Source organism: Girardinichthys multiradiatus, chromosome 2 (genome assembly GCF_021462225.1).
Source record: "Girardinichthys multiradiatus isolate DD_20200921_A chromosome 2, DD_fGirMul_XY1, whole genome shotgun sequence".
NCBI classification, from domain to species: Eukaryota; Metazoa; Chordata; class Actinopteri; order Cyprinodontiformes; family Goodeidae; genus Girardinichthys; species Girardinichthys multiradiatus.
The window spans coordinates 51,200,877-51,228,842 of record NC_061795.1 but is presented as its reverse complement, the minus strand read 5'-3'; the positions used below and the strand labels follow the sequence as shown (position 1 = coordinate 51,228,842).

The following is a 27,966-nucleotide window of genomic DNA, read 5'->3' as shown; positions in this document are numbered from 1 at the left end:
CCAATCATAAGAGAGAATCTCTCCCGCTGACGTAAAGCCGCGCCTCTGTGCGATCAGCTGACCGAGCTGGGGTTAAAGGTAAAACGCAGCTTTTATTGTGGCGTTAGAAGTAAAGCAGCGCTTGCTTAGCATCATTGGACCTGAAATCCACCTGTTCCAGTAACGAAATGAGACGAACCGCCGTGGGTTCTGCCCTCTGTGGGAACCAGCTTCTTCTAAGCTAATACTGTCCGGTTTAATGCAGTCAGAGAACAGCTGATCAAGCTGAGGTGGTCTGGAGGCAGCATCATGGAACACGCTGAGATGGAAGACAGCAATGGAGAAGATCTTAAAGAAACACCTGAGCTTCCTCTGGAGGTGGGTCCACCTGTACCAGCTGGTTAGCAAGCCCAGAAGATAACTAGTGAACTGGTTTCCATTTAGAGCGTTAAAACATGCTGGTAGTCTGACGCATGGGCGCCTCCATGAAGTAGACAGATTGGACCACAGTTATCAGAACCAGAGCAGAACGTGGAGAGCTTCATCATGCTGTCATCATAAATAAGGGTGTCGGGACAGAGCCGACAGGTAGTAAAAAGGACATGCTCTGATAGGTCAGGTAACTTAATAAATGCATTAATGTTGGAGCTTATTGAAATATCTTATCCTATCCTAACACACCTAGTCCACCTATGGTACCTCCATCCAGCAACTCTGACCAGCTCCCCTGTCCCAGCATGCCCACAGTATGATGCTGCCATCACCATGCTTCACCATGGGATGATGTGTTAGGCGATAGTACTGCCACACATAGTGTTTTGCATGTCGGCCACAAAGCTTAAATGTTCTGGGACCAGAGCACCTTTTTCTACATGATTGCCGTGTGTCTCCTGGCAAACTGGAGGGATTTATAGATTATACAGCTAATAGTTGTCCTTTAAACTATGGAAGCAAATCGTTACCATATTTCAAATGAAAAAGCATTTTCAGAAATGCTTTTTCATTTTAAGAATGTGGCTGCATTATTTGACCCATAAATGAAATTAGTTATCAATCATCCTATTTGCATTTTAATTTTCTTCTTCAAGACTGCTCATTCTTTCACTTAATTAAAATGAAAAAGAAAAAGACATTTGAGATTTATTTTTCAAAATATGCCCCAGCAAATAGATACCAAAATTCAATTTGAAATGTAAAATTTGAAAATGAAAAAGCATTTCCAGAAATGCTTTTTCATTTTAAGAATGTGGCTGCGTTATTTGACCCATAAATACAATTAGTAATCAATCATCCTATTTGCATTTTCTTCTTCATGACTGCACATTTTATGCCATAATCAAAAAGAAAACAAAGCAGACATTGCTTCTTCGTTTTCATGGTCTGCCCGCAAAGTCCTGCCCAGAACTCGAAAACGAAAAAGCATTCCGAGTTGCGGGCGCAGAAGAGTGACGTCAGCAGCCGCTGTTCCTCAGCTCCCTGCTGACCGAGCTACCCATCTTGTTCGGTAGGGGGCGCTGTGCACGTCTGCAGTGCATTACATTGCAAACGTGCCGAGAAATTGATTGAATTGCAGCAGGACCGACAGTTTGTGGCAGTGGCAGGAAGAACTGGTAGTTCTGGTGGCAGGAAGAACTGGTAGTTCTGGTGGCAGGAAGAACTGGTAGTTCTGGTGGCAGGAAGAACTGGTAGTTCTGGTGGCAGGAAGAACTGGTAGTTCCGGTGGCAGGCTGTGGCACAACTGCCACAGTCTGCCACCGGAACTGCCACCGGAACTACCACCGGAACTGCCACCGAAGCTGCCACAGTCTGCTGCAGGGTGGCAGGGATTCTGCCAGGATGCCAGAAGGTGCCAGACTGGCCGTAAAAACTTGCCAAGGCGGTTGCCGCTGTTTTTGTGGAAGCTGATGCTGATTATCGGCAAATAGGATGTCATTATTGTTATAGCCTGTTACCTATAAATAATGATGTCATTATTGATTATTATTTAATAAACAGCTTTAGACCCATAACATAAGGTGATTGTATTTACTTGACATGGAAAATAAATACCACTATATGTTTGTGTGACGTGTTGAAAGGATGACAAAGATTTATTGCACAAACAGCCGGTTTATTATAGAGACGAGCGGCTATTCTGAATTGTCACTCACAGAAAATTATAAATAAATGCTTAAAAACACGCTGGATGTCTCAGGCCATAAGGATGCCACCAGAACTACCAGTTCTTCCTGCCACTGCCACAAATTGAGCTTGGCTCTGCTGCAATTCAATCAATTTATGGTAACGATTTGCTTCCATATTAAACAGATTCTTCCACCTGAGCTGTGGCTGGGGCGGAGTGCCAGATATTTAAAAGCGGCATGCTATAAAGAACACAGAACAGGGACATTCGAATAAATGAGGATCAATAAATGTTGCAAATTCACACTGGTTTTTGTTCATGCAGTTAACGCTGCCTGGCTGGGGTTAGGATGGCCAGCTGATTTATAGAGGTTCCCCATGGTGGTGCTCGTGGTTTAATGCTGAATCTCCGTCTGTTCTGCAGATTATAGTTTACATCCTGAGTTTTCTTCACGCCTCAGACAGAAAGGAAGCCTCCCTGGTCTGCCACCGCTGGTACAATGCCAGCCAGGACCTGCGCTTTCAGGTTACACCTTCCACAGCTGCTCACTAGCTGCATACTTTTGCATCTGAAGTTATTTAAATGTTGACTGAGTGTGGAAACGATGCAGCCTCGTCTAACTTTAATTGTCTTTGTGCAGAAGAACTTAACCTTCAGTTTCCCGGCCTCAGCTTCATCCCTGGTGCTGGTCAGGGGTCTGGCCAGAATGCCCCGCTGCAGCCTGAAAATCAGCCAGCTTGATGGCTTCAGTATTTCCAGATCACTCCTTCTGGAGGTATGGTATGCTGTTGTGATGTTCTGATAAGGTTTGTATATCCGAAGCTGTAAAAACAGCCAGAAGGCATCTACTCTTGTCTTAGAACCTTGAAATAACAGCTCACCAAGACGCAATCACTGACGTCTTTGTAGGTCATGAGAATTTCCCCACCTCCAGGGCTCCTGGAACCCCTCCCACTAACTTTTTGTCTAAACTGCATGGAAAATCTAACTGTGGAAGCACAAAACTATGACTGGGCAAACACTGAAGGCAGAGATATCATGGTGCAAAGGTTCTTCCATATGAACCTTCCTTAGAACCATGTGTCCCCTGGGAATATCTGAAGTTTATCTGCATCCTATTAAACTGTAAAATCTCAACAGTTGCCTGGAGGTTAAAGTCCAATACACTGGAGTTAAGTAGTTAGTGCTGGAGTCTAGATGATAACATAACCATCATGCTGCCCATATGTCCTAATAAAGGTAAAGGCAGAAATCATGAAGCAGGATTTTCATTCTATCACCTTTACAACCACAGACCTCAATGTATTTTAGGAGGATTTTAAACGATAAACCAACACAAAGTGATCCAGAACTGTGAAGTAGAAAGAAAATGATGCATGGTTTTATTTTTTTCTTGTAATAGAAATCTGAAATGTTTAGCATGCATTTGTTTCCATCTTTTGAGGTTTGTCTCCACCGACTTTGAACATCTACAGACGGAAAGTTCTGCTCAAGCTCATTGAGTGAAGAACATCGGTTTTAAATGGTTACCCCAGATTCTCAGCTGGATTTAGGTCTGGACTTTGACTAGGCCATTCTAACACATGAACAGGATGGCTGATGTTTAGGGGGATTTCTCCTCAAACCGCCACCTTAACGTGGTGGAGGGGTTTGAGTGCTCGAATGATCCTAGAGGCTATGTTGTCTGGGACTAAAATACCCCTGGTAGGGTCTCCCATGGCAAACAGGCTCTAGGTGGGTCAGACAAAGAGCGGTTCAAGAACCCCTCATGATGACTACAGAATTGAGGCACGTGACGTCACCCGGTACGGCGGAGCCGGGGTCCCACCCTGGAGCCAGGCCTGGGGTCGGGACTTGTCGGAGAGCGCCTGGTGGCGGGGTTGCTCCTCGCGGGACCCGGCCGGGCCAAGCCCAAACGAGAGACGCGAGGCCATCCCCCAGTGGGCCCACCACCTGCAGGGGGAACCGTGAGGGACCGGTGCAAAGAGGATTGGGCAGCGGACGAAGGTGGAGACCTCGGTGGCCCAATCCCCAGATGCTTAGGCTGGCTCTAGGGACGTGGAATGTCACCTCGCTGGGGGGAGGAAGGAGACTGGGGTGGGTTTGCTTGTTGCCCCCCAGCTCAGCCGTCTAGTGTTGGGTTTTACCCCAGTGGATGAGAGGGTCGTATCCCTGCACCTTCGGGTTGGGGAGAGGTCTCTGACTGTCATCTAGGCCTACGGGCCGAGTGGTAGTGCAGAGTACCCGGCTTTCTTGGCGTCCTTGTCAGGGGTGCTGGATAGTGCCCCTCCTGGGGACTCCATTATTCTGCTGGGGGACTTCAACGCCCACGTGGGCAACGACAGTGACAGACAGACTTGGCAGGCCCAAGCGCATAGTGAGGGTCTGCTGGGAACGCCTGGCGGAGCCCTCAGCCAGGGATGTATTCAACTCCCACCTCCGGGAGAGCTTTGACCAGATCCCGGGGGATGTTGGAGACATAGAGTCCGAGTGGACCATGTTCTCCGCATCTATTGTCGATGCTGCTGCCCGTAGCTGCGGCCGTAAGGTCTGCGGTGCCTGTCGTGGCGGCAATCCCCGAACCCGGTGGTGGACAACGGCAGTAAGGGAAGCTGTCAAGCTGAAGAAGGAGTCCTATCGGCTGTGGTTGGCTTGTGGGACTCCTGAGGCGGCTGACGGGTACCGTGAGGCCAAGCGTGCCGCGGCCCGGGTTCCTTCCAGGTCCGAGTTTTTGCCCGGACCTGGGAGGAGTTCAGTGAGGCCATGGAGAAGAACTACCGGTTGGCCCCGAAGCAATTCTGGCAAACCGTCCGGCGACTCAGGAGGGGGAAGCAGTGCTTCGCCAACACTGTTTACAGTGGGGGTGGGTGGCTGCTGACCTCGACTGAGGACATTATCGGGCGGTGGAAGGAGTACTTCGAGGATCTCCTCAATCCTGCCATCACGCATTCTCTGGTGGAAACAGAGGCTGGGGACTCGGGGTCGGACTCTTTCATCACCCGGGCTGAAGTAACCGAGGTGGTTAAATAGCTCCGCGGTGGCAAGGCTTCAGGGGTGGATGAGATCTGTGCATGGAGATCCGTGAAAATGTTGAAATGACCCCGGCAAATCATTTTTCTTCCACTTCACAAGTGTACTCTCCTCTCTGTTGGTTTATTACGTAACATCCCAATAAACACAATAGTTATGGGTTGGAACAGGATAAAATGTGGAACAATTATAAATCTTTCTGCAAGCCCCTGTGTTCATTAAATACTGAACACAAATTTTCTCTGTTTTTGACCTTTTTGAGATTGGTCCTTCTTCCTTTGTGTCTTTGTGTTTTTTCATCTGGCTCCTCCTCCTCAGGTTGGTTTGTGTCTGGGCTCCAAGGTGGACAGCTTGGCTCTGCCCGGCAGCAGCATAACAGAGGCCTCCCTGCTGACCCTCCTGCCTTGCCTGACCTCCCTTCGGAGACTTGACGTCAGAGGCCTGGACAGCCTCTTCATGTCTGGAGCCTTCCTCTCCAGAGAGGAGCACAGACGGCAGGTAAAGCTTCATGTGTGAAGGTGGGACAGAGGCCTGAGGCTGGCTGTTGGTTTAGCTACCCTGAAAGTCGATGCTTCATTTTAGCCTGGAAACTGTTGAGTTTTATATAGTTTAAAGTGTTGAAAATGAGAATAAATATGAATAAACTTAATTACATATTGTAGAAAAGAAGGTATTCAGTCATGTTTCAGTAGTTTTTCTGGAGGAGGCCTTAACTCCACCGACAGTAACTTGATGATAATTATGAAGGACTAGGATGGCGCAAAGGTGCTGACCTCCACTGAGGACATTATCAGGCGGTGGAAGGAGTACTTCGAAGATCTCCTCAATCCTGCCATCACACGTTCCGTGGTGGAAACAGAGGCTGGGGACTCGGGGTTAGACTCTTTCATCACCCAGGCTGAAGTCACCGAGGTGGTTAAAAAGCTCTGCGGTGGCAAGGCTTCGGGGGTGGATGAGATCCACCCTGAGAACCTCAAGTCTCTGGATGCTGTGGGGCTGTCATGGTTGACAAGCCTCTTCAACATTGCGTGGCGGTCCGGGACAGGGCCTCTGGACTGGCAGACTGGGGTTGTGGTCCCCCTTCATGTGTTTTCCAACTACAGGGGGACCACACTTCTCAGCCTCCCTGGTAAGACCTACGCCAGGGTATTGGAGAGGAGAGTCCGGCCGATAGTCAAACCTCGGCTTCAGGAGGAGCAGTGTGGTTTTCGTCCCGGCCGTGGAACACTGGACCAGCTCTATACCTTCTACATGGTACTCGAGGGTTCAAGGGAGTTTGCCCAACCGGTCCACATCCAGCATTCGACTGTGTCCCTTGTGATGCCCTGTGGTTTAGAAAGATCTCAATGCATATAGTATGTACATATTTCTTTACATAATTAGATATGTTGGAAGGTAAGTTAATTTACATTAGGAAAGGCAGGTACAGATCATTTACATAGCATTCACCTATTTATTATATACAGTCGTTCCTGTTGAACAGATCAAGGTTATATTGCTAGCAGTGGGGTTCAAACAGTCAGAGAGACATTCGGGTTTGGACCATTGTTACTCTATATGATGCACAATAAGGTGATTCCATACTGCTGGACCCCGATTCCAGCAGTATGGAATCGGGGTCCCTTTACTAGGGGCCATCGGTCCCTGTACAAGCGGAGCAGGAGTTTGGTCCGCATTGCCAGCACTAAGTCGGACCTGTTCCCGGTGCATGGGCTGCCCTTTGTCACCGGTCCTGTTCATAACTTTTATGGACAGGATTTCTAGGCGCAGCCAAGGGCCGGAGGGGGTCTGGTTTGGGGACCAGAGGATTTCGTCTCTTCTTTTTGCAGATGACGTGGACTTGCTGGCCCCCTCAAGCCAAGACCTACAGCATGCGCTGGGGCGGTTCGCAGCCGAGTGTGAAGCGGCTGGGATGAAGATCAGCTCCTCCAACTCCGAGGCCATGGTTCTCGACCGGAAAAGGGTGGCTTGTCCTCTTCAGGTTGGAGGGGAGTTCCTGCCTCAAGTGGAGGAGTTTAAGTATCTCGGGGTCTTGTTCATGAGTGAGGGAAGAATGGAGCGGGATATCGACAGACGGATCGGTGCGGCTGCCGCAGTAATGGGGGCGCTGTGCCGGTCCGTTGTAGTGAAGAGAAAGCTGAGCCGAAAAGCGAAGCTCTCAATTTACCGATCGGTCTACGTTCCTACCCTCACCTATGGCCATGAACTTTGGGTCATGACCGAAAGAACGAGATCCCGGATACAAGCGGCTGAAATGAGCTTCCTCCGTAGGGTGGCCGGGCACTCCCTTAGAGATAGGGTGAGGAGCTCGGCCATCCGGGAGGAGCTCGGAGTAGAGCCACTGCTCCTCCACATCGAGAGGATTCAGTTGAGGTGGCTCGGGCATCTATACCGGATGCCTCCTGGACGCCTTCCTCGGGAGGTGTTCCAGGTACGTCCCACCGGGAGGAGGCCCAGGACACGCTGGAGGGACTATGTCTCTCGGCTGGCCTGGGAACGCCTTGGGCTCCCCCCGGAGGAGCTGGAGGAGGTGTCTGGAGAGAGGGACGTCTGGGTGTCTCTGCTGAGTCTGCTGCCCCCGCGACCCGGTCTCGGATAAAGCGGAAGAAGACGACAATGACGATGAATGTTTTGAATATTGAGTATTTCTACTCTGTGGTTCATATTCTCAGTCATTGATGTGGTTCTGTTCTCTGGTCCAGAGTTGTTTATATGTAAATGTTCCTTGTTTCAAAAATCAATTCTTTAAAACTGTCAGCTCCTTAGTGCCCCTGCTGGCCAGAGTCATAAACTGCGGGACCTCTTATTGGTGCTCTTAGATGAGCTTCAACCAAATGAACTGAAAGCTGAATCTTCTTGTTCATCTTCATTTCCAGATTATTAAGCTCCCCCTTTTAACGTATGCAGATATTTCTACAGTCATCTACTTGTTCATGTTCCATCACCTGAGAACCATCTGTCCATGCATCTTCATCTTCTATGAATAACATGTTCCTCTCAGAGGTTTCACCAAGTCATTTTGGGAAATATAAACGGTTTCCTGGACTCCTATTTACGTTTTTCCTTCTTATTCACATCTGGAAATACAACATTTCATACGTTTCTAAATATTAGAAGACTGAGTTTTGCCAAGTCCGTCCATATGAGAGGGAGTTATGAGACATCTTTAAGCAGAGCTGGTTCATCAGAAGAAACCTTTCACTCTGCTCTGCATGTGTTAGTTTTACTGGGTCTTCTCTCATAGTTCCTGTTTCTGCTGCAGGTCCGGTCGGCTTTGAGTGGTCTGGAGGAGCTCGATCTGTCGGACCTGCGCTACCTTTCTGACCTCACCTTCAACCGGCTCACCGGTTGCACCCCGTGCCTTCGCCGTCTCTCGTTAGCCGGCTGCCACATCGCCTTTGAGTTTGATCCGTACCGAGGATGCCCAGTGGGAGCTGTGGAGGACTCCTCGGCACTGCTGTCGCTCAGGAACCTGAGGAGGTTATTAACGGAGCAGAGATCCACCCTCAAAGCTCTGGACCTCAGCCGGACCTCCATCACCCCTGAATCTCTGCGCAGTATCGCGCAGGTCAGGAAATGCTGCAAAAGTCTTGAGTCATGTCTCATTTCTTCCCACTTTTCTTCACAGCACATTTTTTGGCAATTCAGGCTGTTCTTTAGCTGCTTTTTTCCCTTTCTTTGGATCAGCTGAAGGGAGATTCTTAAGACAGGACTTTCCAATACGGATTATTTGATGAGGCCTGACGGTTCTTCTTTCATCCACCGCTCACCCAATTGACTTTATTTAGTTGCATGCTGCGCCAGGTGCTACTGTGATGAGGAAAAGATTGTCGAAAAACAGCTGGTCCAAAGAAAATCGCTGAAAGACGTTCAGGAAGACTGGAGAACCTTGGATCTAGACTATTTCAAAGATTATTAAACTCCGCAGTAATCAGTCATCCAGAAATCCGAATCGGCCAGTTCTCCTTTGATTGGCTCCAGTCTGAGAACTTTTTCAGGAAAACTAAAGCATTTAGCTTCAGTTTATTAGTAGCCAGGTAAAGGTTGGGGAGAGATGCTTTGATGCATTGTTATGGAGAAAATTGTCACCTATTTTCTGTTGGAGTTAAAACTATTGTCTCTGTCAGAAGACATTTTTGTTGTTCTATGTGATCTAGCTCTTAGGAAGAAGTCAGACCTTGAAGAAAACCAAAGATTCTTTTCAACCAAGAATCTCCTGGTTGCTGCATCTCTACCTAAAACATTCATAAATCAGGGGTGCTTTAAAGGTTCTGCACAGTATTCTACATGTATATTTATTTTAAATATTTTGAAGTTCTCAAACAGTTATTTCTTGTAGGTTCAGGATTTGGTCCTAGAGGAGTTACATCTTCAGGGCTGCAAAGAGCTGACTGACTACTCGGTGGAGATTCTGGTGAAGCACCAGCCCAAGCTCCTGAAACTGGACATCAGCGGCTGCACGGAGCTGACCAGCAGGTCTGTGGCGGCTGTAGCTAAGAGCCTGAAGTCTCTGAACCACCTCTCCTTGTCTCGAGACTGGAGGATCACTGAAAAAGGTCCGATGAGTTTTTTTAAGTACTTCCTCATAGCGGTCAGAAGCCGTACGTTCATTAAGCCTCACAAGACAACACTGTCACAACACTGCAGAGTCTTTCCAATAGTGGGCTTAAAATCTGCCTGTTCTGGTCACAGAGCCAGTGAGAAGGCAGGAAGCACGGGGTGATAGGGTTATTTAGCTCAGTTCTTTTATACTGCTCATTATGTGATTGTAATGGACTCTAGTCTAGTGGTGCTTGGAGGTGTCCATGCTTTCTGTAGCCCTCTCAGCGAGCGTAAAAGGTGCTCTTTGTCTCCAGGCCTGGCTGAGCTGCTGTCCATCCCCTCCCTGATGTCTCTGGATCTGTCTGAGTGTCTGCACATCAGTGGGACAGAGTTGGTGAGAGGCTTGAAGGAGTCGAATGCTGCCACACCAAAGCTGGAGGCACTTAACCTGAGGAGCTGCACGTACCTCAGGGTCAGTCAGTCATCTACGGTTCTGCTTCATCCAGGAGGCGAACGGGAAAAATCAGCAGCCTGTGTTCTGTCTCTTCAGGATCTTGCAGTTTTCTCACTCGCGCAGCTTCTCAGGGATTCTCTGCGTGAGTTGGATCTAACGTCATGCGTCAACGTCACCGACCTGTCCGTATGCGCCATCGCCACCTACCTGCAGAAGCTGGAAGTTCTTCGGCTCAGTTGGTGTAAGGAAGTTACGGACTGGGGTCTGCTTGGGATGGTGCAGACAAGCCAGTGTGAGCCTGACGATGAGACGGTGAGAACCGCGGCTGCATGCTGACCTGCAGCTTAGGTCCTTAAATTCGACTCATTATTAGGATTTCTTTCCCAGGGAGACAGAGGTCCAAGGTTTACCCGGACCTTCGGGAACATGGGCTTCTTCAAGCCTCCTCAAATGCCCTTTGAAGACCGTCCCAAGCTGGTGACACAGAACGACTTGGAGCAGTTCAAACAAAGCGCCGGAGCCTCACTTTTAGCTCTAAAAAGGCTGCAGGAGCTGGACCTGTCAGCCTGCTCCAAACTCACGGACAGCAGCATCACTCAGGTGAGGTTAGAACAGAACCTGGTGGGTTAATGTTGTATGATCACAGATATCTATGCTGGAAGCGCTTCAAGCTGAAGTCAAATTCCTTGTCTGTGAACTCCCAACATATGGCGTCCCTGGGTGGGCCTTAAAAAGACAGACATCAAATCACTGTTGCACAGAATAAACAATTGTGATCTCCGTTAACGAGACGTTTATTGTGAGATTTTTGAGTTTCGCACAGAACGTTTGTGAATTAGGGGATAATTTGACTAGGGTTTGCTCAGTTCTGCTGCAGAGGATAAAATAATCTTTCAGAGGTGTCTGTTGTGGATGCAAGGTGAAAGTTGGTTTAACTTGTGGAAAATTTAAAGTTAATTTCAAAGCGGTCAGCCTGCAGGATCAGCTGCAGAAAATCACAGCTGATAAGCAGCAGACGTGCCCCAGTGTCCACTGGGCATAATTACAGTTGTGACCAACATTCTCCCAGTCAGGTAGAGAACAACACCTACATCTGGTGGCCATTTAATAAAATTGCAGTTGAAGCTGGATTTCCCAAACCGCAGACCTGCACTCAGTACCATCTGGTGGTCACTAGTGAGAATTGCATTTCCTACTTTGATTTTCTTTTTTTATATCACTCAATTCATTAACACAGGCAGATAATTCCATCACCTATGATCAAAAGGGCATAACTTAAAGTTGAAAGTTGAAGTTACAGATCATTCATTACCACTTTTGGATAAAATTTAAGCGTTTTGCTGGGTTTTATTGTGTGAAGTATGTTTTGATCTGACTCATAAAACTAATTTAGTTGTCTAACAGGAAGGTAGGTGATTCATATTAGAGAACACTAACATTTATGTGAAGCTAAGAACAGCATTGAATGTTTTAGTTTCGTTTTCCCATTTTAAAAATTTTATTTTGAATTTGGTTTTGGGTTATTTCGAAATTCTTTTTCTTCCTCTCTCTTCCTCTTTTCGGGTGTTTGCTTGATTACTCCCATTAAAGCATAGGCTTGGGTAAGCCACAGTTTGAACGGTCAAACCTGTGTGCCCATGTTAAGCAAACCCATACACCTGGAAGATACATGTATGAATAACTTACTCACTGAACAGCTTAGCCTGTTTTGTGCTGCTAATTAATTTAGCTATCATTTAATCACTGAACAGCTTAGCCTGTTTGTGTGTGGCTAATTCATTTAGCTATCATTTAATCACTGAACAGCTTAGCCTGTTTGTGTGCGGCTAATTAATTTAGCTATCATTTAATCACTGAACAGCTTAGCCTGTTGTGTGCTACTAATTAATTTAGCAATCATTTAATCACTGAACAGCTTAGCCTGTTTGTGTGCGGCTAATTAATTTAGCTATCATTTAATCACTGAACAGCTTAGCCTGTTGTGTGCTGCTAATTAATTTAGCTATCATTTGATCACTGAACAGCTTAGCCTGTTTGTGTGCTGCTAATTAATTTAGCTATCATTTAATCACTGAACAGCTTAGCCTGTTGTGTGCTGCTAATTAATTTAGCTATCATTTAATCACTGAACAGCTTAGCCTGTTTGTGTGCGGCTAATTAATTTAGCTATCATTTAATCACTGAACAGCTTAGTCTGTTGTGTGCTGCTAATTAATTTAGCTATCATTTAATCACTGAACAGCTTAGCCTGTTGTGTGCGGCTAATTAATTTAGCTATCATTTAATCACTGAACAGCTTAGCCTGTTGTGTGCTGCTAATTAATTTAGCAATCATTTAATCACTGAACAGCTTAGCCTTTTCGTGTGCGGCTAATTAATTTAGCTATTATTTAATCACTGAACAGCTTGGCCTGTTGTGTGCTGCTAATTAATTTAGCAATCATTTAATCACTGAACAGCTTAGCCTGTTGTGTGCGGCTAATTAATTTAGCTATCATTTAATCACTGAACAGCTTGGCCTGTTGTGTGCTGCTAATTAATTTAGCTATCATTTAATCACTGAACAGCTTAGCCTGTTGTGTGCTGCTAATTAATTTAGCTATCATTTAATCACTGAACAGCTTAGCCTGTTGTGTGCGGCTAATTAATTTAGCTATTATTTAATCACTGAACAGCTTGGCCTGTTGTGTGCTGCTAATTAATTTAGCAATCATTTAATCACTGAACAGCTTAGCCTGTTGTGTGCTGCTAATTAATTTAGCAATCATCTAATCACTGAACAGCTTAGCCTGTTTGTGTGCGGCTAATTAATTTAGCAATCATTTAATCACTGAACAGCTTAGCCTGTTGTGTGCGGCTAATTAATTTAGCTATCATTTAATCACTGAACAGCTTAGCCTGTTTGTGTGCTGCTAATTAATTTAGCTATCATTTAGTCACTGAACAGCTTAGCCTGTTTGTGTGCGGCTAATTAATTTAGCTATCATTTAATCACTGAACAGCTTAGCCTGTTTGTGTGCGGCTAATTAATTTAGCTATCATTTAATCACTGAACAGCTTAGCCTGTTTGTGTGCGGCTAATTAATTTGGCTATCATTTAATCACTGAACAGCTTAGCCTGTTTGTGTGCGGCCAATTAATTTAGCTATCATTTAATCACTGAACAGCTTAGCCTGTTTGTGTGCTGCTAATTAATTTAGCTATCATTTAATCACTGAACAGCTTAGCCTGTTTGTGTGCGGCTAATTAATTTAGCTATCATTTAATCACTGAACAGCTTAGCCTGTTGTGTGCTGCTAATAAATTTAGCTATCATTTAATCACTGAACAGCTTAGCCTGTTGTGTGCTGCTAATTAATTTAGCTATCATTTAATCACTGAACAGCTTAGCCTGTTGTGTGCTGCTAATTAATTTAGCTATCATTTAATCACTGAACAGCTTAGCCTGTTGTGTGCGGCTAATTAATTTAGCTATCATTTAATCACTGAACAGCTTAGCCTGTTTGTGTGCAGCTAATTAATTTAGCAATCATTTAATCACTGAACAGCTTAGCCTGTTTGTGTGCAGCTAATTAATTTAGCAATCATTTAATCACTGAACAGCTTAGCCTGTTTGTGTGCAGCTAATTAATTTAGCTATCATTTACTCACTGAACAGCTTAGCCTGTTTGTGTGCTGCTAATGAATTTAGCAATCATTTAATCACTGAACAGCTTAGCCTGTTTGTGTGCTGCTAATGAATTTAGCAATCATTTAATCACTGAACAGCTTAGCCTGTTTGTGTGCAGCTAATTAATTTAGCTATCATTTACTCACTGAACAGCTTAGCCTGTTTGTGTGCTGCTAATGAATTTAGCTATCATTTAATCACTGAACAGCTTAGCCTGTTGTGTGCTGCTAATTAATTTAGCAATCATTTAATCACTGAACAGCTTAGCCTGTTGTGTGCGGCTAATTAATCTAGCTGTCATTTACTCACTGAACAGCTTAGCCTGTTTGTGTGCTGCTAATTAATTTAGCTATCATTTAATCACTGAACAGCTTAGCCTGTTGTGTGCTGCTAATTAATTTAGCAATCATTTAATCACTGAACAGCTTAGCCTGTTGTGTGCTGCTAATTAATTTAGCTATCATTTAATCACTGAACAGCTTAGCCTGTTGTGTGCTGCTAATTAATTTAGCTATCATTTAATCACTGAACAGCTTAGCCTGTTGTGTGCAGCTAATTAATTTAGCTATCATTTACTCACTGAACAGCTTAGCCTGTTTGTGTGCTGCTAATTAATTTAGCTATCATTTAATCACTGAACAGCTTAGCCTGTTGTGTGCTGCTAATTAATTTAGCAATCATTTAATCACTGAACAGCTTAGCCTGTTGTGTGCGGCTAATTAATCTAGCTGTCATTTAATCACTGAACAGCTTAGCCTGTTGTGTGCTGCTAATTAATTTTGCTATCATTTAATCACTGAACAGCTTAGCCTGTTTGTGTGCGGCTAATTAATTTAGCTATTATTTAATCACTGAACAGCTTAGCCTGTTGTGTGCTGCTAATTAATTTAGCAATCATTTAATCACTGAACAGCTTAGCCTGTTTGTGTGCGGCTAATTAATTTAGCAATCATTTAATCACTGAACAGCTTAGCCTGTTGTGTGCGGCTAATTAATTTAGCTATCATTTAATCACTGAACAGCTTAGCCTGTTTGTGTGCGGCTAATTAATTTAGCTATCATTTAATCACTGAACAGCTTAGCCTGTTTGTGTACGGCTAATTAATTTAGCTATCATTTAATCACTGAACAGCTTAGCCTGTTTGTGTGCGGCTAATTAATTTGGCTATCATTTAATCACTGAACAGCTTAGCCTGTTTGTGTGCGGCTAATTAATTTAGCTATCATTTAATCACTGAACAGCTTAGCCTGTTTGTGTGCGGCTAATTAATTTAGCTATCATTTAATCACTGAACAGCTTAGCCTGTTTGTTTGCGGCTAATTAATTTAGCTATCATTTAATCACTGAACAGCTTAGCCTGTTTGTGTGCGGCTAATTAATTTAGCTATCATTTAATCACTGAACAGCTTAGCCTGTTTGTGTGCGGCTAATTAATTTAGCTATCATTTAATCACTGAACAGCTTAGCCTGTTTGTGTGCGGCTAATTAATTTAGCTATCATTTAATCACTGAACAGCTTAGCCTGTTTGTGTGCGGCTAATTAATTTAGCTATCATTTAATCACTGAACAGCTTAGCCTGTTTGTGTGCGGCTAATTAATTTGGCTATCATTTAATCACTGAACAGCTTAGCCTGTTTGTGTGCGGCTAATTAATTTAGCTATCATTTAATCACTGAACAGCTTAGCCTGTTTGTGTGCTGCTAATTAATTTAGCTATCATTTAATCACTGAACAGCTTAGCCTGTTGTGTGCTGCTAATTAATTTAGCTATCATTTAATCACTGAACAGCTTAGCCTGTTGTGTGCTGCTAATTAATTTAGCTATCATTTAATCACTGAACAGCTTAGCCTGTTGTGTGCGGCTAATTAATTTAGCTATCATTTAATCACTGAACAGCTTAGCCTGTTGTGTGCGGCTAATTAATTTAGCTATCATTTAATCACTGAACAGCTTAGCCTGTTTGTGTGCGGCTAATTAATTTAGCAATCATTTAATCACTGAACAGCTTAGCCTGTTTGTGTGCAGCTAATTAATTTAGCAATCATTTAATCACTGAACAGCTTAGCCTGTTTGTGTGCTGCTAATGAATATAGCAATCATTTAATCACTAAACAGCTTAGCCTGTTGTGTGCTGCTAATTAATTTAGCTATCATTTAATCACTGAACAGCTTAGCCTGTTGTGTGCTGCTAATTAATTTAGCTATCATTTAATCACTGAACAGCTTAGCCTGTTTGTGTGCAGCTAATTAATTTAGCTATCATTTACTCACTGAACAGCTTAGCCTGTTTGTGTGCTATTCGTTAATTTAGTAACCATTGGTCACTGAACAGCTCAGTCGGTTGCGTTGCTGCTAATTTCTTTAGTGGTGGTTCATAGATAAACAGTTTTGTGTGTTTGTATTGTGCATTTTGGGCCAAAGATGGAGGGAACATCCCAGACTGCAGCTGGAGATGTGTGTATGGTGGAGGACCCCATAGGAATGCAGGCACAAGAGGTTATTGGGTCATTGATTCTGTTGTCCCCAGAGGAGCATAAAGGTCTCAATGAGTATGGCATTGAGCAATGTGAAGCCAGGATTCCGGAGTTGCTCCAAGTCATTAAAAACCCACCGAAGGACAGACGGTCTCAGATGTGTTAGGACAGCTCACTCTGTTTTATCAGCGAAGGTTAATGTTGGAAGTTGACCAGTGCGTTAAACTGCAGTTTGAGCTGAATGATACTTTGCAGACGGTGGATGTCCTTAGAGGTGAAATAACAGAAGTTGGAAATAGATTGGAAGCAATAGAGGGTACATACATCCACAGAGGCAAGAACAGGTGTAAGTAGTCAGAATAGGTTCAGTGGTGCGGTGCCCCACCCCACTGCAATCAGCAGCCATGAACAGTACCTAGCTGGGGACCCAGCAGGTGTAAATAGTTCACGGCTCAGATGCGAGCAGCCTTCAAACTTGACTCGCAGTACGGTCCTCTACGATCCCTCACCTCCGCCAAGGCGACAGGAAAGCTGCCCCTGGGATTCAGGTGGTTCCTACCGCCCTCAACCGCTGCCCAGGACCCGAGTCCGGGAAGCACAAGGCCCACCGTTGTACCGGGAGCAGCCTCCACTGCCTCCTCCGAGGATGAGGCGTGATGCACTGATACACCCTGAGTGCAGCCGGAGTGAACTTTCCGATGATGACTCAGATGGGTCGGCACCAATCCCTGAGAGTGGATTGCGCACCCACCAGCTTGAGTCTCTGGCCAAAGACATAGAGCATTTCGACCCTAATAATGCAGAATCAAACATTGATGATTATCTTAGGGAAGTTGAACGCTGTCTTCTAGATTTGTACTGCCCATCAGCACGGGAAAAACTGAAGCTCATCTGGAAGACAACATCCAGGAGCGTCCATGTTTTCATGGAGAGCCTGACACCCGCAGTCCGAGACCGTTATTCAACCCTTTGTGAAGCTTTAAGGGAAGAATATTCTGTGTACACGGACTGGGCCTCCACCACACTTGGTGCTTTCACTATCCAGCAAAAGAAAAGCGAAGCACCCAGGGAATATTACCGGCGTTTGAGAGCCGTTTACTTCCAAGGACGCAATGCGCCCGGCATTGAGGAGGAACATGCTTTTAAATCCCTGTTCCTCCACAACCTTCATGAAAGTGTGCGATACGATGTTACTATGCATTGCAGAACCAAGACCATGAGCATGCAAGAGATGCGCAAATATGCTCAGATGGCGTGGGAAACACGTGCTCGCCCGACCAAGGGACCAAAGGGCGAGGCTAGGGTTTTACGGACACATGCAGAAAGGAACAGTCTTGCGTTGGAAGATCAGGAAATGCCTTCAACCAGAACCCATGTGAAGAACAGGTTCAGGAAACAACGTAGGTTTGGTCAGCTGGACTGGGGGGGTGGTACTGAATACCAACCACAGTCAAAGTTGCCGGACCACTTCCGGTCGAACAGACGACCTGACCATCATGTGAAGCCTAAAGGTAAACCTGATGGAGAAACACCACAAACCATTTTTCCAAGGTTCTCGGGTAAACTGAACCAAAATGGACATACACGTTGTCTATACTGTGTGATCATGATAGGAGGACGTTTCCAGCTGAGTTTCTATTCTAAAATAGGATCCGAGATCAACCTGATGTGCTCAATCACGTTTGAGGAGGTGAGTAGAGCCATGCTCTCCTTCATTGAACCATTTCAGGCCGACGCATCACTAGTTGGGTGGAGCTGGACATCACACTCGAAGGTATGGCTCTGGTGCACCCCATCTATATGTGCACATTAAACAAAGAGCTTTTTCTTGGTGGCCAGGACCTGCTGGACAGGCTGGCCCTACTCATTGACTACCACCAGGACCAACTCTGGGTCCAGGCGGAGGTGCAAAACCCACTGGGTTTAAGCAGCAAACCACTCTTTGTGACCAACCAGATCACCAGCTTAGAGGAACCTGAAAAACCTCTCAGGCCCTCATCAGAGCCGGTCATGGGCACCTCTGAGACACAGCTGCACCCAGCCATCCAGGAAACTCCTCCCAGATGCAGTCATGCATTGCTTGGCTCTTTAAAGAACCCAGGTCTGGACACTTAGAACCCCAAAGTGTTGGAAGGTGTACACCTGGAATCCATGTTCATAACAGGAATGCTTCTAGCATTCTGGCTGGAAAATTCATCAACCAGTAGAGAGCTGTATGACCGCTTGTGCCAAAAAGACCCCCTTTTAACTGAGGCACAACACAGCAACACCCTCCTTTTAGCAGACGGGCTACGCCCTCTCCTCAAGACAGCCAGAGTGTGCACCTCCAGTGTGCAGATTGGCATCAAACAGCTCTCCCATGCTTTCAGCATGGTTACAACAGACCAAAGGGGGGTCTCATTATCCTACGCCCATTACTCTCCTGTAGGGGGCCATAGGAGCTACAAAGCCACACTCCGCACCCTCCAACAGATGGCGCACTGGCCTCCAATGTCTAACGACACTCAGGTCTACATCAAAGGATGTTTAACCTGCTGCCAGTTTCAGCCAATCAGTCAACCTCCGCTTCAGCGAAGGGGGGCTACATTACCTTGGTTCCACCTTCTAATAGAAGTTGGACGAATAAGCTATGAACCATGATTTTGTTTTCTTGTTATATATATACATATATATACATGATATCTTTTATTGTTGCTTCATTTTGTCTCAGGGTTACCAAAAGCTGATGACCGAAAGAATGTAATGGTGATATGAATGTATTGTCCTGTATTTTCTCATTGAACAACATAGAAAGGAATGAGTTTAGTCAGAGTTTAGTCCTGCCCAGGCTAACCTCTATCCTGCCCAGGCTAACCTCTATCCTGCCCAGGCTAACCTCTATCCTGCCCAGGCTAACCTCTATCCTGCCCAGGCTAACCTCTATCCTGCCCAGGCTAACCTCTATCCTGCCCAGGCTAACCTCTATCCTGCCCAGGCTAACCTCTATCCTGCCCAGGCTAACCTCTATCCTGCCCAGTCATAGGTTTTGAGGAACACAGAGACAGTTTTGTTTGTTCTGCTTCACCACGGATCACTGATTGGTCAGCAAAGGACAGAATGGTCCCAGTAGCTTCAAAGACTGCGATTCATCTCACCCTTTGAACCTAGGGGGGAATGTTGGACCACATGTTTGCAATATAATTATTGATCAAGATTAATCAATCAATAATCATAACTCCCAACAATATGGAAAAGTGTCAGATTGGAATGTTGTTGGTGTATTTACTTTAAATATTAGTTTTTTGTTTCACTGAAATGTTTCAGATCATCAATCAAATATTATTAGACCAAGATAATTAGACTGAATACAACAAGCAGTTTTTACCCACTAACCAGTGGCAGCTGCTGCCCTCTTGATACTGGGAAAGAGGAATGTTGGGCCAGAAACAGTGATGAATGAAGAATTCCCAGTTATAACAAACAATGCTTTGCTGGATTTGGTTGGAAATGTTTTTCCCCCTAATTAATGAAATCAGAAGTTGAAAACCTCCTTTTGAATTTATTCAATTCATCTTTAATATAGAAATCTGGAAGATGGTGAAAACTCACAGTGACTAATTTCCCTTCTTCTGACATGGAAATGAATATTAATGTTTTCTACAATCAGGAACAAAATTAAATTGTATTATGTGTGAAAATCATGACATGCATCCTTTCAAGAGACCAATATTTTCTATCCAACAATCATTGGTGAATAACTGTGACCCTGCCTTTTCTGTCACTAGTTGTTTGAATGTTCTGTTTCCTGTCCTGAGGGGATGCACTTCCCAGACCTCCAGCGTCTGTCTCTCGCCATGCTGCCAGAAATCACCGATGCCAGCGTGGCGTCTGTAGGCTGGCACTGTCGCAGCCTCACCAGCCTGGAGCTCAGCCACTGTCCCGGCATCACTGACCGTGGACTGGCCCAGGCTGTGCCCCACCTCCACCGACTGCAGCACATCAACCTCTCTTGTTGTAATAACATCACTGACAGGTAGGTAGCGTCCAGCTTCGGTCTTCCAAAGCCATAGATGAACCCAGAGTTCCTAAACTCTTCACCTTTGATCCTACAGGACGTTGTACCTTCTGATGCAGCACTGCAGATGTCTGAAAACGGTCGACATCTCAAGGTGCAAAAACATCTCCATAACAACGGTGGACCTCCTCCAATCACAGCTGCCGTTTTTGGAAAATGTCCATCATAAGCTCATAGGTGTGGCTGATCTTACACTGACTGACTGAACGTTCTGGATGACTGAAGGACCAAACCTGCTGACCAAAGATCTCACAGATGGAAGGTCAAGCTTCATTCTTTAGGAAACTTTTACTGACCGACTCTGTTGTTAATTATGGCCAAGACTTTTTAATCACTTATTTAAGTTCATTTTATGTGACGCATCAGCATTAAAGGTCCATGTTTCACAGAACAACAGAGGAACAAGTAATGGTGTGAAGATTTCCTGGGAATGAATGTAGGACAGTATTAGCATAACTGGAGGTCTGGAGAAACTCAAAGCAGCAGGATCTGTCTATTAATTGAGACAAGGTTTATGAATAATTTTCATCTACTGATGTAAATGATCTTCCACAGACTGAACACCAACAGTTTTATCTGTTAATCTATTTCTAGCGGGGCTGTTGACCTGTAACAATCCAAGTAATCCATTCAAAGGTCCACAGATGTACTGATGTGGAATAAGGTTTTAACACAAACAGCTTTTTCTACTAATGACGGATTCTGTATGGTGAAACTAGTCACAAAGAGTCCAGTTCTGTTCTCATGGTTCTGTTACTTCATGGTTAGCTTGGTGTAGACTTTAGTACTCGGTACTTCTTGACCCTGCAGTAAATCTGTTGGCACAAATATCTGCTCAGATAGCCAGAAATAAAAGTGGAAAGTTTTGAGCTGCAAGAGGAAAACATCTAAACTTTCATTTGATTTGCCATTTCTAAGCTCATCTAACTGCATAAATAATGGCAATAAACTGCTGAGTCATCTGTCTGTGAGGGTCATTTTTTAAGTTTCAGGAACGTTTGGCAACAACAGCGAGAAACATGTTGATGAAGACAACTGGAGATTCAAAGATCTCCAGGAATCATCTGAACCCAAGTTTCTTTCCCCAACCATATGGCCTGGTTGATGCTTTCGTTAAGCAGCTGAAAGATGATTTCCATTTCCTTCATTAACACCAACAGATTTTGTTTTTACTGGACAATATGAACCTTCTGCAAAGTTTCCTCCTTGTCTGATGAAATAAATTCCTTCTATGCTTTATTGTTTATCGCACCATAACAGAAATAAATTCAGACTAAAAGATGAAAACTAAAGTAGGACGTATGAACTTCTGGTAGTGAGAAAAAAAACAGGCAGTTTTCTTATTCAAACTGTTTATTTGTGTAAATTAGTGAAAAGCAGAAGATTAACGTGGACGTCTCCACAGCTGAGCTTCCATTAGAAGTACCTGGTTTAAAAAAGCAACATTTTTGGAGATGAAACAGGATTTGATCCATGATCAGAATCATACAGATTTACAGCAATAATAGAAAACTGAATGTTTGGTGAAAAAAATCTCTTCAGATGAAAAAGCTTCAACACATAAAGTTGAAGCGCATAAACTAAGTACCAGCATTGTTGTTTCAAATGTTGCAACCGATGCACAGGTACCGTTCTCTAGTTAATGCCCGTGTGAAAAGAAGAATTTAAGCAGAACAAAGCTTTTTTAGTTTCAGCCTTGCATAAAGCGATATTCCGGAAGCTATGCAACATGTTTTACAATATAAAACCCATTTAAAACAAACTGAATGCACCATTAGAGAAGTGGTCGAATTATTCCAGGTTCCTGACAGCTGAATGCAGATCATCACCTGATTTTTACATAAAAAAAAACACTCATTTTGCAGGAATTTACAGGATGCAGTTTCTCACTGATGTTCAGTCTCAGGCCTCCACTGAAACCTCCCACAATAAAGTGTTCAAATCTGTGTTAGAACGGGTCAAAATGGGTCAGAACCTACAGTTACATCACGTCTACTGCTCAGTCTGGTTGAATTCGTAGCAGAAGTTGTAGTTGCTTGGAGGTTTTGGGATAGCCGGGGCACTGTCCGGGATGGGAACGTTCTCCAGATCCAGGAGGCGGAGCTTAATCTCCATAGACAGGAGGATCTCCAGCTCGCTGCGCATGGATTCACTGCTCATGTCCCTGCCCAGCAGGACGCTCAGTCCATCTGTCCACAAGCAGAACTGACAGATGGGACACGTTAGGATCAACACTGGGAAAGGAGAAGCATCAAGGGCAGAAATATATTTAAGACTCCAGACTCACATCGGTCCTGGAGGGGGCGATGAAGTTCAGACTGTACTCCTCTACATCATAGGTGATGCTAAATGCCAGATCCAGGACTTCCTGCAGCAAGAGAGCACAGTGAGACATGTCCTTAAATTCACCATCTGACAGGAGGTGAGCATGGACACCATGGAGACAAGAAGTTCACTGACCTTGGTCTGTTTGCCTTTGTTCTCCTTCATGTGAGGACAGTCCTTTCCTGTCAGCAAGCCTTTTATATCTGCAACTGGGACTGCAGGAAGACAGCAATGGGATCCGAAAACATAAGCACCAATATTACCATTTAAAATGTCTCTATAAACAGTAAACACTGCATCATGTTATATGAATGGAGAATAAATCATAAAATGGTTCATTCAGCACAAACAATATATAAACAGTCCAATTTAAAGGCCCAAGGTGCCTTAATACCATGAATACATCCTGAAATGATTAGTTATTCCTCTTTATTAAACACATAATTCATTAACTAAAAAGGAAATTCTAAGGTCTTTATTAAAATATATTATAAAAGATAAATTTGATGTAAATTTGAATTATTATGTCAGGTTCCATCTTCAATCTTTCTTCAGGTTTTCAGTATTCAAACTGATATTAAATTTTCATACATTTAAATATATTAATTATTTGTCAGTCAGTCAGTCATTTTCTACCACTTCTTCCATAGTGGGTCACAGGGAAGCTGGTGTCTATCTCCAGCAGTCTATGGGCAGGAGGCAGAGGACACCCTGGAGAAGTCACCAGTCCATCGCAGGGCAACACACAAACAACCATGCACACACTCATTCATACACCTAAGGGCAATTTAGATTGACCAATTAACCTAACAGGCATGTCTTTGGACTGTGGGAGGAAGCTGGAGTACCTGGTGAGAACCCACGCATGCACGGGGAGAACATGCAAACTCCATGCAGAAAGACCCCCGGCCAGGAATCAAACCCAGGACCTTCTTGCTGCAAGGCAACAGTGCTACCAACTGCACCATTAATTATTTGCTATTGTAATATTATTCAAGCAGCTATGAATAATTGTTCCTTTGGTTAAATAAATGTAGTTAGATCATCTTATAGACTGTTGTTTTGAAATAAATATCAAGAAGATGATATTCTTCTGAATCTCATATCTGAGTTTGCCATTTTTAATAACTACAGTATTTATTTTTCTTATGTTCTAAATGATTTCCTTTACTGGATGCAAATCTTGTTGATTTGCATCCAGTTTTTACATGAGTGAGTATCTGCATGTTTCCAATAGCCTCTGACATCACTGCTGACACATGTGGGACAATAAAAGAGCTTTTTATAGATCTATTCTATTCCATCATTTAATGACTTTCTGTTAAGAAGGATTTTTTCAGCTTTCTCAATCAGGGAACCTTCACATTTCTTCTGCTTTGACTCACTCTTCTCCTGCAGCGTTTCTATTGCTGGGTTTTCTGCCTCTTCGTCCACGTCGCCGTAATGAAGCATCTTGTGATTTGGTGACAAACGACAGTACCACAGTTTGTCTGAGCGCAGCAGAAAAAACAATTATCAATGAAAATGAACATGTTTGATCTCAGTATGAGGAGCTGGTCTTTGCTGGTGCCCACCCTGCCTACGGCGGCTGCTGATCTTCCTGAACATGGTTCCCTGACACAGCCTGTTGAGCCTCTGCTGGCGGATCAACTCCAGCAGCTCCGGCTTCAGCCGTTCTTTCAGCTCGCTGGAAAACAAAACGAACATTTCACGTTTCTGAATCACTTTCAAGCTCACAAACACACGCTTTAAACAACCACAGCATGGACTCCTCATGATAAATCCCATGGAGGTTCAACGTGAAATAAAGGTAATGAAGCTGCACCAGCACCTTGGTGCTGCAGTGAAACACAGACTGTTTAGTGGCCTACAGCAGACTGCTCTGCAGGCTGCTGCATTCATATGGGTGGAGACAGGTGGAGCCTTTAGAGAAGGTGTTGTGTAAGAGATCATGGAGGTTACAGAGCTGCATCTGCAATTAAACTCCATAGATCCACAAAGCAGAACCTGAGCAGTAGCTGCACCTGTGGAGATGTTTGCAAGGCTCAGAATGAGCTGTGGATGAATTAGGATACTGACAGGACCGGTGGAGCGAGTGTCTCCTCCTGGTGCAGCCGCTCCGTCTGCCTGAGCTTCAGGATCTCGCTGTAGTTCAGAGCGTTGACTTTGTTTTTGAAGAGCTCCAGGGAAGTGGGTTTACTGGACAGCGTCCTGGTGATCTGCTCCTTCACCACCTGCATCACCTGTGGATGGAGACGTGGGGGGTGGGAGTGGGGTGGACAGGGAATTAATTGAGCATCTAGGGGAGATTAGGGTGATGGCATAGAGGCCTTCCAACCTCAGAGAGATGGAGCTCATTACCAAAAATAAATCAGAAAAACAGGAGCAACATAAAGGTTTGTTTGCCAATAAATATTTTTACAATGATTATTAAATAGAGGATAAATAATGCTCAACATGCAATTTTTTAAATAAAATAAACCTAAAATATTTTTTACATTGTGTTATTATCTTTGCATAGATGTCCGTCTCATTTCAGAAACATACTTCTTGGTTAAACGATAATTATTTTAAATCCTAATCTGCCAGGGTATGAATAATTTTGGACTTAACTGAAGATATAAATTCATGTTTAGATCCAAAGAAATTCATAAAAATATCTTGTTCTCATCTAAAACACAAACTACAGTTGGTCCTCCACAGGGAACTCCAGACCAGCGGTGAAGAGGACTGGCCACCAGGAGGCGTAGGTGAGGGCAGTGAAGTGATGCACTGCAGGCAGTTTCCTGAGCATCCAGCAGTGAAAACTAATGCAGACCCAGAGGAACCTTCATAAACTATAGATCGTTTAGTTTCCTTATTGGAAAATTTACAGAAACATTTTATGACTTACTTAAAAAGCGCTGTTTCACAGCAGTAGTTCACTGCTGTAATTCAATTCAATTCAGTTTATTTATATAGCTCCAATTCACAACACATGTCGTCTCAAGGTTCTTCACAACAGTCAGGTTCATACATTCCAATTAATCGTAACCATTGAACAGTTCAGTCAGATTCAGTTATTTATTCAAATTGGATAAAAAGTTTTTCTATCTAAGGAAACCCAGCAGATTGCATCCAGTCAGTGACTTGCAGCATTCACTCCTCCTGGATGAGCATGTAGAGACAGTGGACAGTCACTGGTGTTGACTTTGCAGCAATCCCTCATACTGAGCATGCATGTAGCGACAGTGGAGAGGAAAAACTCCCTTTTAACAGGAAGAAACCTCCAGCAGAACCAGAACCAGGCTCAGTGTGAGCGGCCATCAGCCACGACCGACTGGAGGTTTGAGAGAACAGAGCAGAGACACAAAGAGAACAAAGAAGCACTGATCCAGGAGTACTTTCTATGGGAAGGAAAAGTAAATGTTAATGGATGTAGCTCCTTTAGTTGTTTCACTTAGAGTAGGTCACTGTTGTAGTTCACTGGAAAGTTGCTTTTAGAATCCATATTTCATGAAGAACAACTTGTTATATTCCAGAACTGCAGTCTACCTGCAGAGCCCAGAAGTACCAGGTGTTCTGTTCTCAGAGATGTGGCCAAGATAAGGGAGGCTGGAACCCAATCACCACCCAACAAGACACAGAAGCTGAAACATCAACTAGGCCAAGATATAGCTGAAGACGGGTTCTTCAAAGGTTTTATGGATGGATCAGAGAGAACCTTGATGGAGCAGATGGGCGGGCCTGTGACTAGATCAGTAATGGGCAAAGAGGTCCCCTTGGATTCAGAAGATGACCAGGTGAAGGTGCAGTACTGATACTATTAAAGATGAGCTAGCTGGACTTTTTTGGTTTGAAGATGGACTCCAAATCAGCTCCCAAAACTACACAAGTCTGCATCTTCCAGGAAGACCGTGATTTTGTACCTCATCTGTGGTACCTCCATGCATGACATGCATGGAGGTACTCAACTGAGCCAGGAAGGACTCAAAGATGAAAGAACAACCTGTTCCTCTTCCTCACCGGACCTAAACCCACACATAGATCTCCTACTCAAAAGCTCAGTTTTACTTCCTTGAAGATTCAGGCCTGAGGTTTATTTACATGATGGATGGACTCAGAATCTGTTCAGTAACAACAGAACCTTCTCCTGCCATCCTGGGTCCAGCATCAGTCTGAAGTTCCTCCATCAGCACCTGACTGGACCGGGCTGGTTGCTCACAGATGAGGCAAAATCTGTTTCAGATCAATAACCATCAGTCCAACACAGAAGATCAATAGAACTCCATCTCGTCTGCTGACCTAATTCATTCCACTTATGTCCTCCAGAGAAGATCCCAGCTCAGATATCTCATCATCAGAACAAGCTGAAGGCAGAACCTGGTGAGACCGAGCCCAGGACCGTCAGGTACTGTGGGAACGTGGATGGAGACAGAAATAAACCAGTGAAGCTTCAGATCCTTCACCACCTCAACATTTAACTGAACACTGCTGGTGTCTCTCGGTGCTCTTCATGGTTCCTGCTGTCTCAAAAGGTCCAGAACATCACAGGACACTTCTCACCCGGGTCAGATTCTATTAGAACCGGCGCCATCAGGCAGATGCTACAGAACCATTAAAGCAGCAGCTCAACCCTCAGAGCCAGAATGTAAAGGAGATGCAGTGATGAAGATGAGCCTCAGCATGAATGTGTTTTTATTTCATCTGTTTTACAAACAGATTCTATTTTACTGACATTATTTATCGCTCTATGAACGAACCAGACAGCTTCCTTCTCAATTCTGTTGTACTTGTGACAATAACAATAAAGAATATTCTATTTTATTCTCTTGCTGTTTCTATATTTCCATTCTGACATCCCAGCTGGTAGAAATAAATAACCTGATGTTTATCCAAGGATCCAAATGAATCTGAATCTTACCTCCATTTTCTCCTCTTTTAATAAAGTCCTGCATAAAGCTATCAGATCTTCTTCATGGAGGAGAGGAACACCTTTGGCTGTTTAGTAAACAGACCACCTGATGATGTCATGTTATTGAACTCAGCCGACCAATAGGAGCAGCTGCCTCTGTTTCCCGACGCCCTGCAGCACATGTATGACCGTTAACACAGATATGTTCACATCGTCACGGGGAGACAATCTGGATGTGTTTGTGGAGCAACATCATGGACACACCTTCATCTCCGTCTTCCATTTCTGCTCTCCTGCACCTCCACCTGCCCTCAACCAATATTCCCAGAGTTTTCTGTCCTTTTAAGTTTGTTGTGATGATATAAATTCTAATGTTTACTATAAACTGACAGCAGATATTTCTACAGTAAATGTGGAAC

General features: G+C 44.3%; 2 protein-coding genes across 5 annotated transcripts in view; one reads left to right on the top strand and one right to left on the bottom strand.

The window, feature by feature from the left end:
* Positions 1-35: 35 nt before the first annotated feature.
* On the top strand, positions 36-21,294 carry lrrc29 (leucine rich repeat containing 29). Of its 4 annotated transcripts, none has more exons than XM_047388306.1 (11): positions 36-357; positions 2,525-2,626; positions 2,742-2,876; positions 5,450-5,629; positions 8,394-8,699; positions 9,471-9,687; positions 9,988-10,145; positions 10,224-10,439; positions 10,515-10,727; positions 20,069-20,286; positions 20,366-21,294. In XM_047388306.1, exons 1-11 carry the CDS (start codon positions 289-291, stop codon positions 20,532-20,534), a joined length of 1,983 nt encoding a protein of 660 aa, XP_047244262.1. In that variant the 5' UTR covers positions 36-288; the 3' UTR covers positions 20,535-21,294. The 4 variants fall into 4 exon arrangements, with proteins under 4 accessions (XP_047244262.1, XP_047244253.1, XP_047244244.1 ...); XM_047388297.1 differs by having other exon boundaries at positions 37-357; positions 2,745-2,876; positions 20,039-20,286; XM_047388288.1 differs by having other exon boundaries at positions 37-357; positions 20,039-20,286.
* A 369-nt stretch (positions 21,295-21,663) lies between these two features.
* elmo3 (engulfment and cell motility 3) overlaps positions 21,664-27,966 on the bottom strand; it is a 35,825-nt gene continuing 29,522 nt past the window's right edge. Inside the window, exons 16-21 of the mRNA XM_047388275.1 lie at positions 24,733-24,896; positions 24,228-24,340; positions 24,039-24,143; positions 22,789-22,868; positions 22,616-22,696; positions 21,664-22,533 (exon numbers count right to left, since the gene is read on the bottom strand). Of these exons, the coding sequence (XP_047244231.1) occupies positions 22,321-22,533; positions 22,616-22,696; positions 22,789-22,868; positions 24,039-24,143; positions 24,228-24,340; positions 24,733-24,896 (756 nt within the window). The 3' untranslated portion in view covers positions 21,664-22,320. The remainder of the gene's footprint in view (positions 22,534-22,615; positions 22,697-22,788; positions 22,869-24,038; positions 24,144-24,227; positions 24,341-24,732; positions 24,897-27,966) is intronic.

Bases quoted from the DNA above. Each gene is read 5' to 3' on its own strand.
- lrrc29 (XM_047388288.1), top strand. From the start codon at position 289: ATGGAACACGCTGAGATGGAAGACAGCAATGGAGAAGATCTTAAAGAA. The intron at 2,627-2,741 runs GTTACACCTTCC...GTCTTTGTGCAG, and splicing joins GCCAGGACCTGCGCTTTCAG to AAGAACTTAACCTTCAGTTT. The intron at 10,728-20,038 runs GTGAGGTTAGAA...TTCTGTCACTAG, and splicing joins CGGACAGCAGCATCACTCAG to TTGTTTGAATGTTCTGTTTC.